This window comes from Pseudorca crassidens, chromosome 2 (genome assembly GCF_039906515.1).
Source record: "Pseudorca crassidens isolate mPseCra1 chromosome 2, mPseCra1.hap1, whole genome shotgun sequence".
Classification (NCBI taxonomy): domain Eukaryota; kingdom Metazoa; phylum Chordata; class Mammalia; order Artiodactyla; family Delphinidae; genus Pseudorca; species Pseudorca crassidens.
The window spans coordinates 52,911,416-52,929,018 of record NC_090297.1 but is presented as its reverse complement, the minus strand read 5'-3'; the positions used below and the strand labels follow the sequence as shown (position 1 = coordinate 52,929,018).

The 17,603-nt window shown below is 45.7% G+C and overlaps 1 protein-coding gene across 2 annotated transcripts in view; it reads left to right on the top strand.

The window, feature by feature from the left end:
* The first annotated feature begins 7,844 nt into the window (after positions 1–7,844).
* The window catches only part of KANK4 (KN motif and ankyrin repeat domains 4), a 40,442-nt gene continuing 30,683 nt past the window's right edge, over positions 7,845–17,603 (top strand). The window contains exons 1-2 of one of the 2 annotated variants that reach the window (XM_067726371.1): positions 7,845–7,979; positions 13,456–13,543. In XM_067726371.1, the coding sequence (XP_067582472.1) occupies positions 13,528–13,543 (16 nt within the window). In that variant the 5' untranslated portion in view covers positions 7,845–7,979; positions 13,456–13,527. Of the gene's footprint in view, positions 7,984–13,455; positions 13,544–17,603 lie in introns of both variants that reach the window. The other variant, XM_067726372.1, reaches the window with a different exon arrangement.

The following is a 17,603-nucleotide window of genomic DNA, read 5'->3' as shown; positions in this document are numbered from 1 at the left end:
ATCTCTAAAGATGCCCGACCTTCCCTCAGTCGCATGCTGCTGAGGCTGAGTGTTCACCATCTTGTCTGACCCACATCACCTATGCCCGCTCCTCTCTGGACTGTGCTTGCTAGAGGGCCAGGCGGGGCCTTGTAAAATAATAATAAAAAGCTTTCCAACTTGCCTGAAAAATCTGGAAACATCACTGGCTTCACCCAGGTGTCTGGAGATGACTTATCAGGTTCGGTTTGGTTTAACTGACTTCCCTGCGCCAAGAAAAATCTTCCTCCCAACCCAGAAGGCAGATGCCACAGCCCACGCAAGCCCTAAAGTGTCTGCACCTGCAGCCGTGTTCCAAAGCCAGCCTGATGCCTGTGAAGGCTTCCGCTGGACTCTGACCGGGACCATGATGCTGGGACCAGGGGCTGCCCAAAGAGGGTGGGTGCAGGGGTGCCCCAAGGCAGAGGGTGTGTATGTGCTTACCCTTAAGATGCTTTCACTGAACTGACCCAGGAGGGAGGAGGGGAGGCTGAATTCCTTGGTTTACTCCAAGTTGTGGTTCCCAAGCTCTTTGGACTGTGGCCCAGTTCAACCAAGCAAAAGACCTTGTGGCCCACCGAGCCCACGGATTCCCACTTTCCGGTGAGAAAGAATTTGGTAATAACAAAGGATAAAGGGGAAGAGAAAAATAATCGAAATGGTCATGCAGCAAATCCTCAGGACACAGCAATCAACAGAAACTCCAGAGAGTAATTCTGCAAGTAATGTAAATTCATGGAATAGAGCAATTAAAAACCAAGCCGACGCTGATGCTGCAGCGTAGCAGTCCAGGGTCACAGTTGCAGACAATAGAACCGATTCTAGCAAGCTTACGTAAAAGAGGAATTTGTCAGAGGGTGTCAGGTCACTCCACCACCCTCCTCAGAATCACTTGCCTGCAGCCCTTCCTTTTCCAGGGCACTTTCTTCCAATCTGAGGTCTGGCCCGGGTGCCTCTGCCTGCTGAGTGCAGGTCCCACGACTGGGTCCTAGCTGTAAAGGAGTCTGGCACTATAAATTCTGTTTTCAACCTTGAGGAGGTGGAACTCCTAAGGAAGGAAATAACCCAGACATAGGAAGGGTGTTCACATGGCTCTGGGTAGCCCAAAATAGCAGGACAGATGTCTTTTGCAGTAATAACAAAGCACCCTTCCTGAGAATTGTGGGAATTCCTGCCCTAGTTCTGCAGTGTTGTTTACCAGTGGATGGAGGCCACACATTTTTATAGAACAGAGACTTAATATTCTCAGTAAACTCTAATAAACGAATTTTTGTTTATGAATGCCAAGGTTTATTAATTCTCAATAACTCATTACGTTCCTAATTCCTTATAAAAATGAAATCCCATGTATGAAGTTTCCTTTGAGGGTGATGAAAATGTTCTAAAATCTGATTGTGGACTTTTCAATAACTGATTCTGGGAATAGTCACATGCAAAAGAATGGAGCTGGCCTTTATCTTAAACCAAATGACCTCAAAATGGTTCAAAGTCCTAGACTTAAAAGCTAAAACTGTAAAGTTCTTAGAAGAAAACATTGAAGAAAATTTTTATGACATTGAATTTGGCAACAATTTCATGGATATGATACCAAAGCACAGGCAACAACAACAAAAATAGATAAATTGGACTTCATCAAATAACCTTTGTGCATCAAAGGACACTGTCAAGAAAGCAAAAAGACATACTACAGAATGGGAGAAAATATTTGCAAATCACGTATCTAATAATGGGTTAATATCCACAATATATAAAGAACTCTGACAACTCAACAACAACAAAAACAAACAACCCTATTCAAAAATGGACAAAGAACCGATTTGCAAGGCAGAAATGGAGACACAGATGTTGAGAACAAATGTGTAGACACCAAGGGGGGAAGCGGGGGCGGGTGTTGCTGGTGGTGGTGGTGGGATGGATTGGGAGATTGGGACTGACATAGATACACTAATATGTATAAAATAGATAACTAATAAGAACCTGCTGTATAAAAAAAAGTGACGGTGATTTTAGGGAAATTATTTTGTCTCCATTTTCTCATGTATGAAATTAAAACTAGGATCACTTAGATGATCTCATTAGATGGATGATGTTTACAGACAAATATCTGATACTTTTTCATCCTAATAAATAAGAACCAAACAAATTTTTTTAAAAAATGGACAAAGAACTTAGACATTTCTCCAAAGAAGATATACAGATGGTCAATAAGCACGTGAAAAGATGCTCAATAATCATTAGTCACTAGGGAAATACAAAACAAAACCACAATGAGATAATACTACACACCTACTATACTTACTAGTAAGTATATACTTATACTTACTATACTTACACACCTACTATACTTACTAGGATGTCTAAAATGATTTTTTTTAATGAGAAAATAACAAATGTTGGTGAAGCTATGGAGAAACTGGGATCTTCATGTATTACTGGTGGGAATGTAGAATGGTGCGGCTGTTTTGGAAATAGTTTGGCAGTTCCTCAGAAAGTTAAACATAGGGGACTTCCCTGGTGGTGCAGTGGTTAAGAATCCGCCTGCCAATGCATGGGACATGGGTTCGAGCCCTGGTCCGGGAAGATCCCACATCCTGCTGAGCAACTAAGCCTGTGCGCCACAACTACTGAGCCTGTGCTCTAGAGCCCGTGAGCCACAACTACTGAGCCCGCATGCCACAACTATTGAAGCCCATGTGCCTAGAGCCCGTGCTTCACAATGAGAGAAGCCACTGCAATGAGAAGCTCACGCACCGCAACGAAGAGTAGCTCCCGCTTGCCGCAACTAGAGAAAGCCCATGCGTAGCAACGAAGACCCAATGCAGCCAAATAAACAAATAAATAAGTAAATAAATTTATATATAAAAAAAAGTTGAACATAAAATTACCATATAACCCAGCAATTTCACTCCTAGATATATATCCAAAATAAATGAAAGCAGGAACTCAAACAGATACTTGCACAGCAATGTTCACAGCAGCATTATTTGCAATGGCCAAAAGATGGAAGCAACCCAAGTGTCAATTGATAGATAAATGAATAAACCAGATGTGATACTTACATATGATGGAATATCACTCAACCATAAAAAGAAATGAAAATTTTGATGTATGCTACAACTTGGATGGATCTTGAAAACATGCTAAGTGAAATAAGCCAGACATAGGAGGACCAATATTGCATAATTCCACTTATAGAAGGTACCTAGAATAGGTAAGTTTATAGAGACAGAAAGTAGAATAGATGTTACCAGGGCTGGGAGCAAAGGGGAATGGGGAGCTATTGTTTTATAGGTTACAGAGTTATGTTGGAGATGATGAAAACGTTTGGGGTATAGATGGTAGTGATGGTTACACAGCATTGTGAATACCACTGAATTCTACACCTACCAATGGTTAAAATGGTAAATTTTATGTTATGTATATTTTACCACAATTTAAAAAATTAGGTTGTGGCAATGTTTGCACAACTCTGAGTATATTACAGCTATTGAATTGTACAATTTGTATGGGTAAATTGTATGGTATATAGATTATATCTAAATAAGGCTGTTAAAAAATCCTTTCCAGCTCTAGCAGTCTCTATGATCTATCTATTAATCCGTTTATTTATTCATTAATTCAACATATTTTTGTTGCATTTCTACCACGCCAACAGTTAGGAATAAGGTGATAAATAAAATAAATGCAATCCCTAGCCTTTCCTTGCTTAAAAAACTGTGGGTTTTAAGAAGTAATCATAGCTAGCATTTACTGAGTGTTCATTACATACTGAGCATTGGCACAAGCACTTACTGTACCTTATCTCGTGCGGTTCTCACAACCGAGTCCTGAGCTGGGCTCTTCTTGAATAAGGAAATTTGCTCAAGGTCACACAGCCAGGATTTGAACCTGGTCTATCTTACCTTGAAATCTTTGCTCTTAATCATTCATCGTTATATGTGGTAGCTGGGTTCCAGCACCTGGAATTGGGGTATTCCCTGGAGACCTGCCCAGAGACCTGTCTGTCAGGCTGGCTGATCTAGTAGCATTACAGGGAGAGTTCAACTTGAGATGAAATGACCTCTAGGAGGGATTGGGTTTGGAAAATAAGGCCTAAGTCCATGGAATCTTGCACAGCCATTTATAGTAATCATTATAAAGCAGGTATATTTTCTAAGTGTTATGTGATTAGAATTTTAAATACAAAATTGAATTCAAAGTTGAATTTGTATCATTATGTTACTAGCTAATGTATCTATTATTTATTGAACACAGACTGCATACCAGCCTCTGTTCTAAGTTGTTGACATGTATTGTCATCTTATGTAATTCTCCTGACAGATCCATGGTGTGTAAGGCATATTACTATTCCTATTTTACCAGTGAGGCAGCTAAGGCACAGAGAGGTTAAATAATTTGTCCAAGGTTACGGAGTCACTGGCAGAGCTGGGATTCTAGCTTCTTGACTTGGAGTCCAGACTCTTAGCCACTCTAGAACGTGCTCTTCAATTATGTTAAAATATGCAAAATAGATGGACATGACTCTGCTGCGACTTTCTGCGGAGGGTGTGTCCCCTTATCACATTCTTATCAACCCTGAGGACCTTTCTTTTAAAAAATCTGTGTTTTCTAACTTGTAAGAGAGTCTGTGTCATACCATGGTTAAGAGCAGCACGTTACCTGGATTTGAATCTTGGCACTGATGGTCTCAGTAACTGGGCAACTGCTCTGAGCCTCGGCTTTGTCCTCAGATAATGGACATAACAATACTCCTTTATAGGGTCATTGTGGGAATTAAATTGGCTGGTTTTGGAATGGACCTATAGTGCCTGGTGCAGTGTAGGGTAAATAACTAGTATGGCATTTCGATGTTTTCTAGCATCTTTTTTATTATTAATTCATGCAGTTAAACTTTTCTTTTAATATTAACCATTGGTATTTCTTCTTTCCTGAATTGCCTGCTTGTGCCCCTTCATCATTTGTCTATTGGCATCTTTATTTAACAGAGTGTTTGAGTCAAAGACTAAGAGCATTCTGGAAGGGTCTAAGTGAAGGGAGGGATGAGGATTAGAGGTCTTTTTCCCCGTGGGCCTGATGCCTTTCTTTTTCTCCAAGGAGCATTTTTCACTGGTTAGTGCAGGCTCCTCTCTCCCTGCAACTGGCCCTGTTTCGTGCCTGAGAAATTTTCATCTGCCTTAAAGGGTCAATCATTTGAATAGCTCATTCCCACTGGACACCTACACCCACAGATCTCCCATGTGTGGTTTCTTTCTCTGTCCAGTGAAGTTGCATTTGGTCAGAATGGCTGTAACCAGTCTGCTCTGAGAGGCTGTTTCAGCAGCACGTGTACCTAAGCAGCGCACTGCTCCCCGGCGCTGCGTAATAGCTGACCTCCCTGAGCAAAGTGCAAAAGCCTCAGGGGCCGCTTAGATAAAGGGCACATTCTTCAGATAGTTCCACCTTTTCTCCCTCTTGCCTGGCGCCATCTTGCCTGAATTAGGTGGTCCACCTTTTTCCCATCATGGGCAGAAGGGACCTGGGCCATAAAAGTTGGAGGTTTCTAAATTGCGAAAGGAGTCAAACCTCCCCTCGGCTAAATGATTCCTGCCAAAAAAGTTCTGGTGGATAAGTGTGTTTGGTCCAGGAGAATTTTCTGGGTATATAGGTGGTAACATGAAATTGGCTACTAATATTAAGACATGTGCATGAGTGAGTTGTAAGGGTAGAGACATGCCAGTATCCCCGCATGGCAAGGGCCAGAGGCTATGGAGGGGATCGCCCCCAAAGAAGCTCAGACTCCCCTAGAGAAAGTTGTTGGTGTTTCTCATGGAGACCTTCCCTAAATGTGAGGTCACCTTCTGCCTGGACAGCACCAGCATTGAAGCTTACGTCCCGGAGTTTGTGTGTCTCCTGCATTCACCTGCATGCCCAGTTCAGGCTGCGTGGTTTAGAGGAAAGGGTATTAGACTGGGAGACAGAACATCTGGGTTTGAGTTGAGCCTTTGCCTTTTCTTAGCTTTATACCCTTGGGAACCAACTTTGTTTTTTCATCTGGAAGATGGTGGGTAACATTCTCGGTTCTGCTCACCTCCCTGCTTGACCATGGAGTTAATTGAGAGTACCGGGTAAGTGCAAAGACAGAAAAGACAGAAGAATCTCTCCACCTATTAGAGACATAGGCAGTCAGCACAGTGCCCGAACCTTCATCTCACATGGAGCTCAGAGAACTGAAAATGCTACCCATCTTCAGAAAGAGAGCTGAAGAAGGAGGGTTAGAGGGGTGTGTGTGTGTGTGTGTGTGTGTGTGTGTGTGTGTGTGTGTATCTTCTGTCCTGGCATCTGAGCCAAGCTGATCTATGGCACTGCTAGGGGCTAGTATTTCCTTCCCTCATTCTGCTTGCTGTCTTTTTCAATCTGATGAGAGGCCTGGCACCTGTTGGAAAGGAGAGGTGCTTTCTTGGTACCTAAGGGAGTATCTGGAGAGGTCACTTGTGTTTGGAGTCGTCGGTATTGTGGATAAGTTCAGTTTCACAAACTTTACTGAACATCTAGCCTGTGATCCTGGTCAGGGAGACACAGTGGCAGCAATTAGAATTTAGGTGACACCTGCGGCGGTTGAGGGCTGACAGGAGCAGTGTAAGCAGGAAGGCTGGCCACTGCACTTGGAGGGGATGCTGAGTGGAGCTTGGGGGACAGGCGGGAGCTGGCCAGTGTTCCTGGAAGAACGTTGGGTGTTTCAAGAAAGGCTCAGCTCTGCAAGGAAGCCTCTCACCATTTTGTCTTGGATAAGGAAGAACTTATCCTGCGAGAGGAAATGAGAAGGCTTACCTCTATCATATAGATAAAGCAGAGAGGAAAAGTGGGTGGCTAGAAGGTCACGGGACCTGGTGAAATGGAGAGTTCTTTTTCACTCAGCTTCCTGGTGAAATGTCTTATGCTTCTATCCGTTCTCTAGCCAATTCAGAGGGGATGGTCAATGATCATTTAGAATCTAACAGAAAGACAGTTTGCTCCTCAGTATATTTTAAAATATAACCTCAGAGTTCAAGGTACATTTCTGATTTTTTTTTAAAAATTCTGGTGGTTTGGTCTGTGTACTAGTTAAATACTTTTAGCAGTTGAGAAAAGTGAATGTTGGTGTTCCATCGTCTTGTTCATCACATCACCCCATGCCTTTCGGTAAATTTGTTAACCTCCGTCTTGAGCAAGATGCTCTGGAGTCTTCCAAGGAAAATAAGAAATTTGATCCAGTGTAGTGGGAAGAACACAGAATTCTACCCCCTGAAGTCTTCATTTGAATCCAGATTCACTCCTGGGTGAGCCAAGGGAATTCGCTGAGTCTGTCTCATTTTCTTCACCTGGACAATGGGGATGCTCAGCCCTGCCTGGCTGCCTTAAGCTGGTGTGAGGCTCTGGATGTGAAGTGTTTCCAATGTCCCGGGCTGGATGCAGTCAGCACTTCAGGGTGACACTCAGCTCTGGCATCAATTTCAGTGCGGGTTAGACAGGAATCTGCCCTCGCCTCTGAGAGCACATCTCAACAGGCAGTGTCTGTAAAGGTCAGAGCTGCTTCGACATGTCTTGCTGATGGGGCTTCATTTCCTAGGACAGCCTCGTTTGGCTAGAGCCACAGAAGGTCAAGGGGATAAGGTCCTTGCATCCTTTTGCTGAGCCTGCATACAGGAGCCCAGATGCTCTCCTGGCCCCGTTTTGATTGCACCCACCCCCTGTATCTCCTTCAGGTCTAGTAGTGCTGCTGGATCTGCAGAGCCTGGAGCCTCTGTGCCTGCACCTCACACCTGCCTCTGTTCCAAAGAGCTGTGGCTGCAGTGGGCTGGCTGAGACACTTCACGGCGCCTGCCTGGGATACTCTGGGACCGTCCTCCTCCACAGCTGCCTTCTCCCCGGCTCCTGCACCTGCCCTTCGGAAGTCACTGGTCTGCTCTGCAGTCAGAAGCCCTGCCTGGAGCTGGATCCTTACAGTAGGTACTTCCTTGCTTTTCTCTTTCTCCCAGAATTGGGTGCGTTTTGGTGCTGGGGCATCAGATTCACATAGCGGCAGGAAGCAGGAGCTGCCAGTCTGGCCCCGGGAACTCACCGGTCATTGTTTCTTCTAGCTCTGCCCCGACAGACTTGCAGTCACTGATTGATCAGGGCAGCGAGCAGTCTGGGGATCACTCACAGAAGCTTTGCTTGGCCGTGGGACCCAGGAGGCAGCCGGGGGGAGGACGTTTCTAAGGCAGAACCTGGAAGAAGGAGATGCACCACTGGAGGGTTTCAGCTCCTTAGGACGCTGAGTTCTCTTTAGGAGCAAATTTATTAATGAGCCACTCAGCTGCAGGGAAGGAGGGGGAAAAGCATAATTAATTATGACCCCCCCCCACACCCCAGATAAGCGCCTAGCTTTGGGGGAGTGTGCAGAGGAAGGCGTGCACCGTTTCAGCATCTTTAGATGCGTCCCTCTGAACTGGGAGCAGCTCTGGGAACTAACTTTCCGACTGAATGATTTGAGCTTTCTTCCTCTTTCTGCAAGATCCAGTATCAGGTTACTGAGCACTGAATTCCTTCCTGACCCCAGTTTCCTCTTCCCGGGAGCGAAAGGGAAGTCAGTATTTGCTTTTCCAGCAAGGTCACGGATCACCTGACCAAATCTTTAACAGCTGGGGAGCCAGTGCTGCTGTGCTGGACTCACGAGCCATCAGCTCGGGTCCAGCAGCAGAACCCCGCTTTCCGGGAGGAGGTGACTCCCCCCGCTCCAGGCTATGGCAGGGGGAGGATGCCAAGGGAAGGTAATGTGGTCCCAGCTTTCCTTCCGACGGTTTTCTCTTCTTCACGAAACTCCAGATTCAGCTGCTGCAGTGCAGGCAAAAATGACAGACACTTGCAGAAAAATGTGGGAACGGAGTTAATGAGATTGTGTTAATGTGTCATTTATCGAGCATGAGTTATCTCTTTGTTTCCTGGGTTGGTGGGAAATGAGCTGGCTGGAGAACTCGGTTGATGGAATCCTTTTCGGGAGTGCATCTCACTTCCCCAGTGCCTGGACTTCAGCCCTCTTAACGTTAAGCAGTGCCGTCAGATGCCTCTTGCTGTTTAGCACAGGGGACGTTCCCACTTGGAGGCATGGGGCCCTGGAGTGGGGAAATGGGAAGCTCTCATCATCTGGGGAGATCAGTATGAGGTATAAGTAATGTTTTTCCTCTCTTTCCGAAAGAGCGTTTTGTCTTTGCAAGAGGTCTTGCAGGGATTGACAGTTGGCTGTTTGGTGTGCTACCTGGCTAAATATTTGACTTTGTAAGGTTGAATTCTCCAAGAATTCTCATGGCAATAAGGCTGTGCTTTGAGCCAAGCTTTCTTTTTAAGGAAATCCAAGGTGCTATTTATTTTGGCATGCAGCCTGTTCTGGGATGAAATATGGCATTTTTATTATTGCAGAATAAAGAGAGGTTTGAAGAGGACAAACGTACAGAACTAGGTTTCAGTTTCAGGGCTAAGTAGAGGAAGGTTTCTTTGTATTTGGACTTGAGGTTAAAAGTGAGATTGAAAATGGCATCATAAAAAGAATAACTGGGGAGAGAGAGAGGGTAGGGGTATATATTGCCGGAGTTGGTCTGGCCCAGGGAAATCCACGCTCCTGGGCATGCACCCTGCTGGAACCGTTCCTAACGTGGCCTGGTAGTTACATATGGGCTAACACTGCTGTCTGCCCAGCAACTGCCTCTTTGGTGGATTTGTGCTGGCAGCCTCAGTCCTCACCTCTTCACTGCCCATTGGCTTTGAGAAGCAGTGTGGAGTGATGGAGTCACACAAACTGTCCTGCCCCTAATTAACTGGGTAACTTTAGATTGGCCACATAGCCTCTTTGTGTCTTTGTTCCTCATTTGGAACTTGAAGATGATCTGCCACATGTTAGGATGTAGCTGGGCAGTGGGTGAGGGTGACACGTGGCCACAGAAATGAGTCCTGTAGGAGTTCTGACCTTCGCAAGCTTAATAGGGGAGAAGAACTAGAGAAAGCTCCAGCTATGTATACTCAAAACATCTAGAATATGATGAGCTCACGAGAGAGGTTGGGACCTAATGGGGCATTCTTGATCCTGGGATAGGCCATAAACAAATGAAAAGTTACATAGCACCACCAGGTATTACAATTCTGAACACTGGGGATACGGCTTAACAGAACGAGTCATAAATTGCTTCTAAGTCAAAATTTTAAATGCTCCAGGAGGCTGCAAAATTCCATTTTAAAGGGAAATTGTGTCCAACAAAGCTATTTTTCATATTCTGTTGTATCGCAAACAAAGTAGCATGTGTCAATGTAGCATTTCGTCTTTGATTCCACTCCCCTAAACACATCAAACGTCCACCCACTCGCGCGAAGGACCCCGGGCCAAGGTGGAGAAGGCTGGGGTGCGTGGAGCTGGAAGTGGCATAACTTGGGCATGATAGTTCCCCCTTTCCTGCAGAGCCCTTTACAGTGAAATCTTGCTTGGCCCTCTCAGAGAGTTGGCGTATCAACTAATTAATTTCTGTAGCCTTGGAAAAATTCATTTTAGAAAAATTCAAGTCTAAGAGAACGATTAGAGGTCTCTATAGAGTTCTTTTTAATGAACTTTGACCCCAAGGGTGCTGCAGAATTATTTGAAGCTCTATGATCTGATATATGAAGGGCTGAACTGTAACTCTAACCAAGGGCAGTGGGTGTGATTGAACTCCCTGAGGTGACGGTGAGTTCGTGCAGCCAGAGGCCCATCTGCACCCAGGGGGCTGCCTCCTGCTTAGGAGAAGCTTTCTTGCTTGGTGTCCAGCCCCGGAGAAGCAGATCGCACTTTGGTCAGGAGGACTGACTTACAAAAGGAGCGGTTCTCCTGCTGCACGCCCGGAAGATGCATCACATGTACTGGGGGGAAAAGCAGAGAAGCATCGGAGTCAGAAACGTTTCCCCTCACAAAGAGAGCTGGGGATCAGTCACAGCACCAGTCTTGTTTACAGGGGTGGAAAAATGTTTACAAATCAGTTCTGTTCCCAGCACAGTCTTGGAGTCAACTAGACTTGAGAGCAAATCCTGCTCTAATACTTGCTTGTTATATGATTTGGGGCAGGCCTTCAAACTCTCTCAGCCTCAGTCTCCCTACCTGGAAAATGGGGACAATAATAATCCTCTTGGGGTTATGGTGAGACTTGCGCGTGGTAATTCGAGTGTGTCAAGTGCTCCGAGCTCTGCCTGTTATTCAGTGATGTTTTGAGGGGGGCGGAGGAAGGGAGCAGAAGGAGAGGAGAGGCCGTGATGATGGAGGGGCCATGTGTAGGATTTGCATCCTCACCTTTTTCTTCCCCAGTGTTCACCTTGAAGCTGCCGGGCCTCTCCTGCCTGCCAGCGCCTGGGAGGCCCCACACCTGGCTGCAGACTGCAGACCTGGGGCACTGAGATCGGCAGCTGTGTCCTCTGCCCAGGAACCCTCTCTTTCTTTTCTTTTTTTTTCCAATTGAGTTATAATTGACCTATAACATTGTGTTAGTTTCAGATGTCCAACGTAATGATTTGATATTTGTATATGTTGTGAAATGACGGCACAACATCCACTGTGTCCCACAGTTACAGGTTTCTTTCTTGTGACGAGAACTTTTAAGATCTACTCTCTTAGCAACTTTCAAAAACATAATACAGTATTGTTATCTATAGTCACCAGGCTGTACCTTACATCCCCAGGACTTTTTATCTTAAAACGGGCGATTTGTACCTTTTGATGCCCTTCACCCATTTTGCCCAGCCGTCACCCCCCAACCCCTGCCTCTGACAGCCACTGATCTGTTCTCTATATCTATGAGTTCTCTTTTGTTTAATAAAGATTTCACATACAGTGTTTGTCTTTGACTTATTTCACTTAGCATAATGCCCTTAGGGTCCGTGCGTGTTATCACGAATGGCAATATTTCCTTCTTTTTTATGACTGAGTAATATTCCATTATGTATATATACTATGTACCACATCTTCTTTATCCGTTCTTCCGTCAATGGACACTTAGGTTGTTTCAGAACCTCCTCTTTCTAACAAGGGCGACCCACCCTCACCCCTGATTAGAAGCTTCCATGCCTCTCCGCTGTCGGCCTCCTCAGTGGCCGCTTTTAGCCTCCAGGACCATCCACATTCACCCTCCTTCTCCCTAACTTCTTCTCTGCTCCAGTTCCAAACTCAAGTACTTGTTGCCACAAAGGTAAGTGAGGTATTTAGCGTCTGTGATCTTTCTGCAAGGAGTGTCTCTGCCTATAGAAACCCTGCCTGCCCTTCCAGGCTCTGCCACTCCTGCATAGGCAAAGGCCGCTGCGTGGAACGTGGTTATGGGGGAACCGAGACAGGAGCAGGGTGCTAGCTTTGGAGGCGGCAGCAACACTCCCAGAAAGAGGGTACACCAAACTTTCTGTCGGGCAGACTTCAGACTTCCTCTTATTTGGCAGGCCTGATATTTCCCAGGCCTCTTCCCTAGTTTGCTTGTTTTTTCCCCATTTTCCATCCCAGGTTGCTGGGGGCCACCCCTTGTCCTTCTCTCACTCCCACGTCCTCCCAACCTTTCCCTCATCCCTGGTACGCTTCTCTGATCTGGAGTGCGTGGTCGAGCACATTGGAATTCCTAAAACGACTCCGCTTCCACTGCTGCGGTGTCACAGATGATTTATTATTCTGATGTGTGTGGAGTTAAATCATAAAAACCAATTTCCTGGGTGATTTACTGGACTGGGGGCAGGATCCAGGGTGTTTACCATTTGAAGAAATAGTGCTGGAAAAGGATTGAAACTTTGGGGAGAATTTATGATCAAACCTCAAGGCACCCTAATTCAGAGTCAGGAGAGTACACTGCTTGCATAGTTACTGACGTCTTCTGGCTCCCAGGTTTGAGCTCCCCCTTGTTCTGCCCCTGGTTAGAAATCACCCCAGACTATTAGCTCCTAGTCAGTCCTTCCAATTAGCTCATCTTTTTCTTGAATCTGATTGGGATGTCACAGATCACTTATAGGTACTCTGATTCCAGCTTTTCCAAAAACGTGAATTATGATTCTTTTACCATGACGGGAAGTGAGTAGATTTCAGCTCTTGATATTATGGAAAGAGCACCATGCTGCTTGTCAGAGCCCTGGGTCCAGTTCCTTCACGAATGTGCTGAGAGGCCTTGCACAGAACAATTAACTTCTAAGCCTTAGTTTTCTCATCTGTCTAGTTGGACCAGAGGCTTCCTTTGGTGTCAACCACTGCTAACATTCCATGAAGACACACCCAAGATTATACTCTAGGAGTGTGTATAGGCTTTTAATTTCCCTCCTTGGAGAGCTACGACCACATGGGCACCCTGGGAGAAAGGCAAGGAGGGGTGTTACTTTTTTTTTTTTTCTTGGTGCTATGTTCCCTCCGTACTTATTCTAATTGTAATGAGACTCTCCACTTTTCCATCCTCTTTCTTTCAGAACACTCCAACAAATTTTGCAGGCTTATCGGAAGAAGAGTGCCCAAGAGACTGGCGGTCAGCATTCTCTAAGATGGAGAAGACAGACGGTAGGCAGGATCCCTTGTATTCCCTGTTCTACAGTGAGCACTTGGGTTGGAAAGAAATTATTACCATAAATCCTGGAAATAGCTCAGGGGAGGCCTATGGGAGACCGTCCCCAAATAGGCGGTGCTGGGAAACCCAAACTGTGTGTTTCAGACATGAACAAGAGAAGGTAGTAGGGAATGAAAATGAAGGCTTATGTTTATATTGGAGTTGTGTAATTTTTGTAGTGTTTCTCATCCCTTCCAAGCACCAAGAAGGGAGCAGGATGATCTCACTCATTAAGCTCTTTTTAGAGATGAGGAGCTAGAGGTCTAAAAAAGAGGCAAACGGGGCTTCCCTGGTGGCGCAGTGGTTGATAGTCCACCTGCCGATGCAGGGGACGCGGGTTCATGCCCCGGTCCGGGAAGATCCCACATGCCGCGGAGCGGCTGGGCCTGTAAGCCATGGCTGCTGAGCCTGCACGTCCGGAGCCTGTGCTCCACAACGGGAGAGGCCACAGCAGTGAGAGGCCCGCGTACTGCAAAAAAAAAAAAAAAAAAAAGAGGCACGATTTGGTAAAAGAGCCTACATTCATACCTGTGTGATTTTCCAAGGCATTTCACTTCTTTGAGCTTCACTTCCCTCCTATATCAGTTAGATTTGCTGTGTAACAAATCACTCAAAAATGTATTGACTTAAAGATATTTATTATTTCTTAAAAGATTCTGTGGGTTGGCTAAGCCATTATTCTGGGCTGGGCCAGCTTGACTGATCTCTGCTGGACTTGTTCACATGTCTGTGGTCTTCTGGGTGACTTGTCCTGATGGTTTAGAATGGTTACACTCACACGTCTGGTGGTTGACTCCATGTCACCTAGGGCATCGGTGATGATTTGGCCATGTGTCTTTTGTTGCCCAGCAGGCTAGTTGGGGTTTGTTCACATGATGACAGAAGGGTTCCAAGCACAGCAGGAACAGACAAACTCCAATATGCAAGCAACTTTCAAATCTCTGCATATGTCACATTTGCTGTTGACCAAGTCACAAGGCCAAGCCTAGGGTCAGTGTGGGAGGGAAGTACATAAGGGTGGGTTATAATGGTGGCTATTTTTGCAAACAGTCTGCCACACCTCGTCTATAAGCAGGTATTAATACCTACTTCGCAGGATTGGTAAAGGATTAAATGAGATAATGCATGTAAGCTTGTCGAGTAATAACTATCTAGCCCAACGAATGTCTCGATGACTGTTCCCCTTTCCCTTCCCAGGAAGTTTGCCAAGCATCATTGACTAGACCCCGATCCCCTGACTTCTAATGAAATGCTTTTTCCAGATTTACCAAATGTCAGGAAACAGGAGAGCCTATATGGCCCTTCACTGGGACAGGACTCAAGGACTGGACAGCAGCTCCAGCCCTGCCTTATCCTTCTTTCCAAATGCGGTTACCATATATTTCAAAAGTCTGCCTCTCTCCCCAGGGAGCTGCCTTTTCAGCGCTTCCCTGAATGTGGTCCCACAGAACACCAGCTAATTCCCTTAATGCCCCGGGGGCCTGTCATTCCTGCTTGCCTCATTTGTCCCCGCTCAGCATCCTTGACACGGCTGCTTTCCACGTGATCACCCACAACTAGCTAAGAAAGGCACCCCTCCCTTCAAGCACACACATCTCACAAAATAAAGGCAGAGGAGGGAAAAGACAGCTTCCACTGTCTTGGCCTTTTGAAGAGATTCATTTAATTCCCCTTCTTTCTGGTTGTAATTTTGGCCACTTTCTCTCTAGTTTCTGTTTTTCCCATTTCCTTCAGAAACTGAGTATAGGCTTTTGGACTTTTTTCCTCATTTTAAATGCCTCTGATGGGTTCCCTTACCTGCCCCCCACTTCACTTTTTCCCTCAGGGTAATGACTGTGGCCCCTTCCTCCTTCCCTTGTCTCCTTCTAATCCCTTTTCTACGCCTACCTGTAAGTCTTAGGCTCATGACTGTGTTTGCAGGTCCTTTCCAAGGGTCTAGTGATCTGGGGTGCTTTCAGACCGAGACTCTGTAGGGAATTCTAGGTAGCTCTGAGCCTCATATATCCTACTTTTTTCTTCTCCCCTGACTCGTTTTTCCCAGTTTCTCCAGAATTATTTTCTTGGACTCTCACTCCCCCTTGATGCTGTAGTCCTAACACAGAGTTAAATATTCAAGAAAGAGCACATTCTCCGTGAATCTCCTCCTGCCCCGTTCAGAGCTAGCCCATCCTCATCTTTTGGCCCCTTTGTTCAGTACCTATGCCATGTTCTCTACTGCGTCGGTGCTAATAATCACAACTCTGTGAGTTAGGTATTCTTATCACCACGTTACAAATGAAGAGACTGCGGCATAGGGAATTTAAATAATTTGCCCAGAATCACAGAGGCAGGAGGTAACAGAGGCAGGATTCAACTCCAGCCAGTTATGTGTTGGTTTGTCAGATCTGAAGTTCATTTTGAGCAGAGACAGTCCTCCTAATTAATTCTCACCCTGGCCCAATGCCTGGAATCCTGAGCTCCTGCATACCTATCACCAGGTAGAATTAAAAGGAGCAGAACTTAATGTGAGCATAGATCTCCCAGCATATCAGATCAAGCTCCCTCATTCAAGGTCCAGCATTCCTCTTGCACTGGGAGAAAGAGAAGGAATGCAGAACGGTGGGTGGCAGGCACAGCAGCACACTGTGTGTGTGTGTGTGTGTGTGTGTGTGAGAGAGAGAGAGAGAGAGAGAGAGAGAGAGAGTGTGAGAGAGAGAGACCCCATAGTGTAGCTTAGGAAAGCACCTATTAAACCCATCATCCTGGATAACTGCTCAGTTTCACAGACTTCTTTGATTCACCTCAGTCTCCCTTGTGGAATATTTTCCCTTGGAACCTGCTGTTCCTCATTTGATGCTATTATTGTATTTGTGCTCTGGACCTGCTCTCAGAGGCTGATGGGCAAATCAGTTCATTTCTACCGAATTGAGGCAATAGGCAGATAAATAATGCAGTCTCTCCTTTGGAGTGTTCTTTGCCTTCTGGATCATAAATCTGCTCCCTATTTAACTTTAGACAAATACCTCCTCTCTGATTTGGCTTGTTCCTATAATCCAGGAGGCTGCTGAACCGGCCAGTAGGCCTAAGAGTATAGCCAAGTGCAGCTGGGAAACTAACAGAGAACAATTGCTGTCATTGAGACTACCAGTGTGCCTCTTTGGGAGAAAGCAGGTTTGTAAAAAATCTTGTGGGTGAATGGAAACTTATTGGAGTTTTTTGGGTGCTGGAGGAGTGTTTACGCCTTATCTGCCTGGAGTCCAGGTATCTGCACAGAAGCTCTGGAACCCAACTTGGACCAACCCTGTGGATCTGCACCAATGTCTTGCTGTGTTCCCTGCTGAGGCTGTGACTTAGCTCACCCACAGGCCCTGCAACTTTACTTAGCACTGAGGCTGGTAGGGTCGATTGTGTCAGTGTTCAAGGGTTCAGCCTTTATGTGTCTACTTGGCTTCTTTAGTTCTTTGGAGATAACTGTACTTCCCTAAGTACAGTTCCTGTGCCCCAAGCATGTAGCACTGGCCAGAAGGATAGATCAGACAGGCAAGTAGGAAGAGCTCAGTCCAAATATGTCATCACTCTTAGGGAAAAAGCAGCCCTATATGTGCCCCAGGTAACGCCATCATTTGCACCTCTTCTTGAACCTGCCCCTTCCTTCCATTCCCTTAGCTTCTTTCACCTTGACCATGTCAGCAATCTCCCAACTGGTCTTCAGGCCTCTGGTTTGTTCTTCTTCTAATCCTCTGTAAGAATGCTCACTGTGAAATCACATTTGACCAAGTCACTCCCTTGTGTAAAACCCTTTGATGACTCCCACTGCCTAGAGAGTAAAGTCAAAGCTTGTTGGCATGCATACAAGTGGCTCCCTGATCTGGCTCTTGCTGACCTTTCCAATTTTGTCTTTTTCTACTCCACACTTTAAGTTCCAACCGTATCAACTGTGTTTACAGAACCCTGAATTACTGTGGATGGTCACACCTTAATGCATCTGCCCATCCTCTGACATATATCTGATCTGTCCTGGCTGTCTATTGCTGC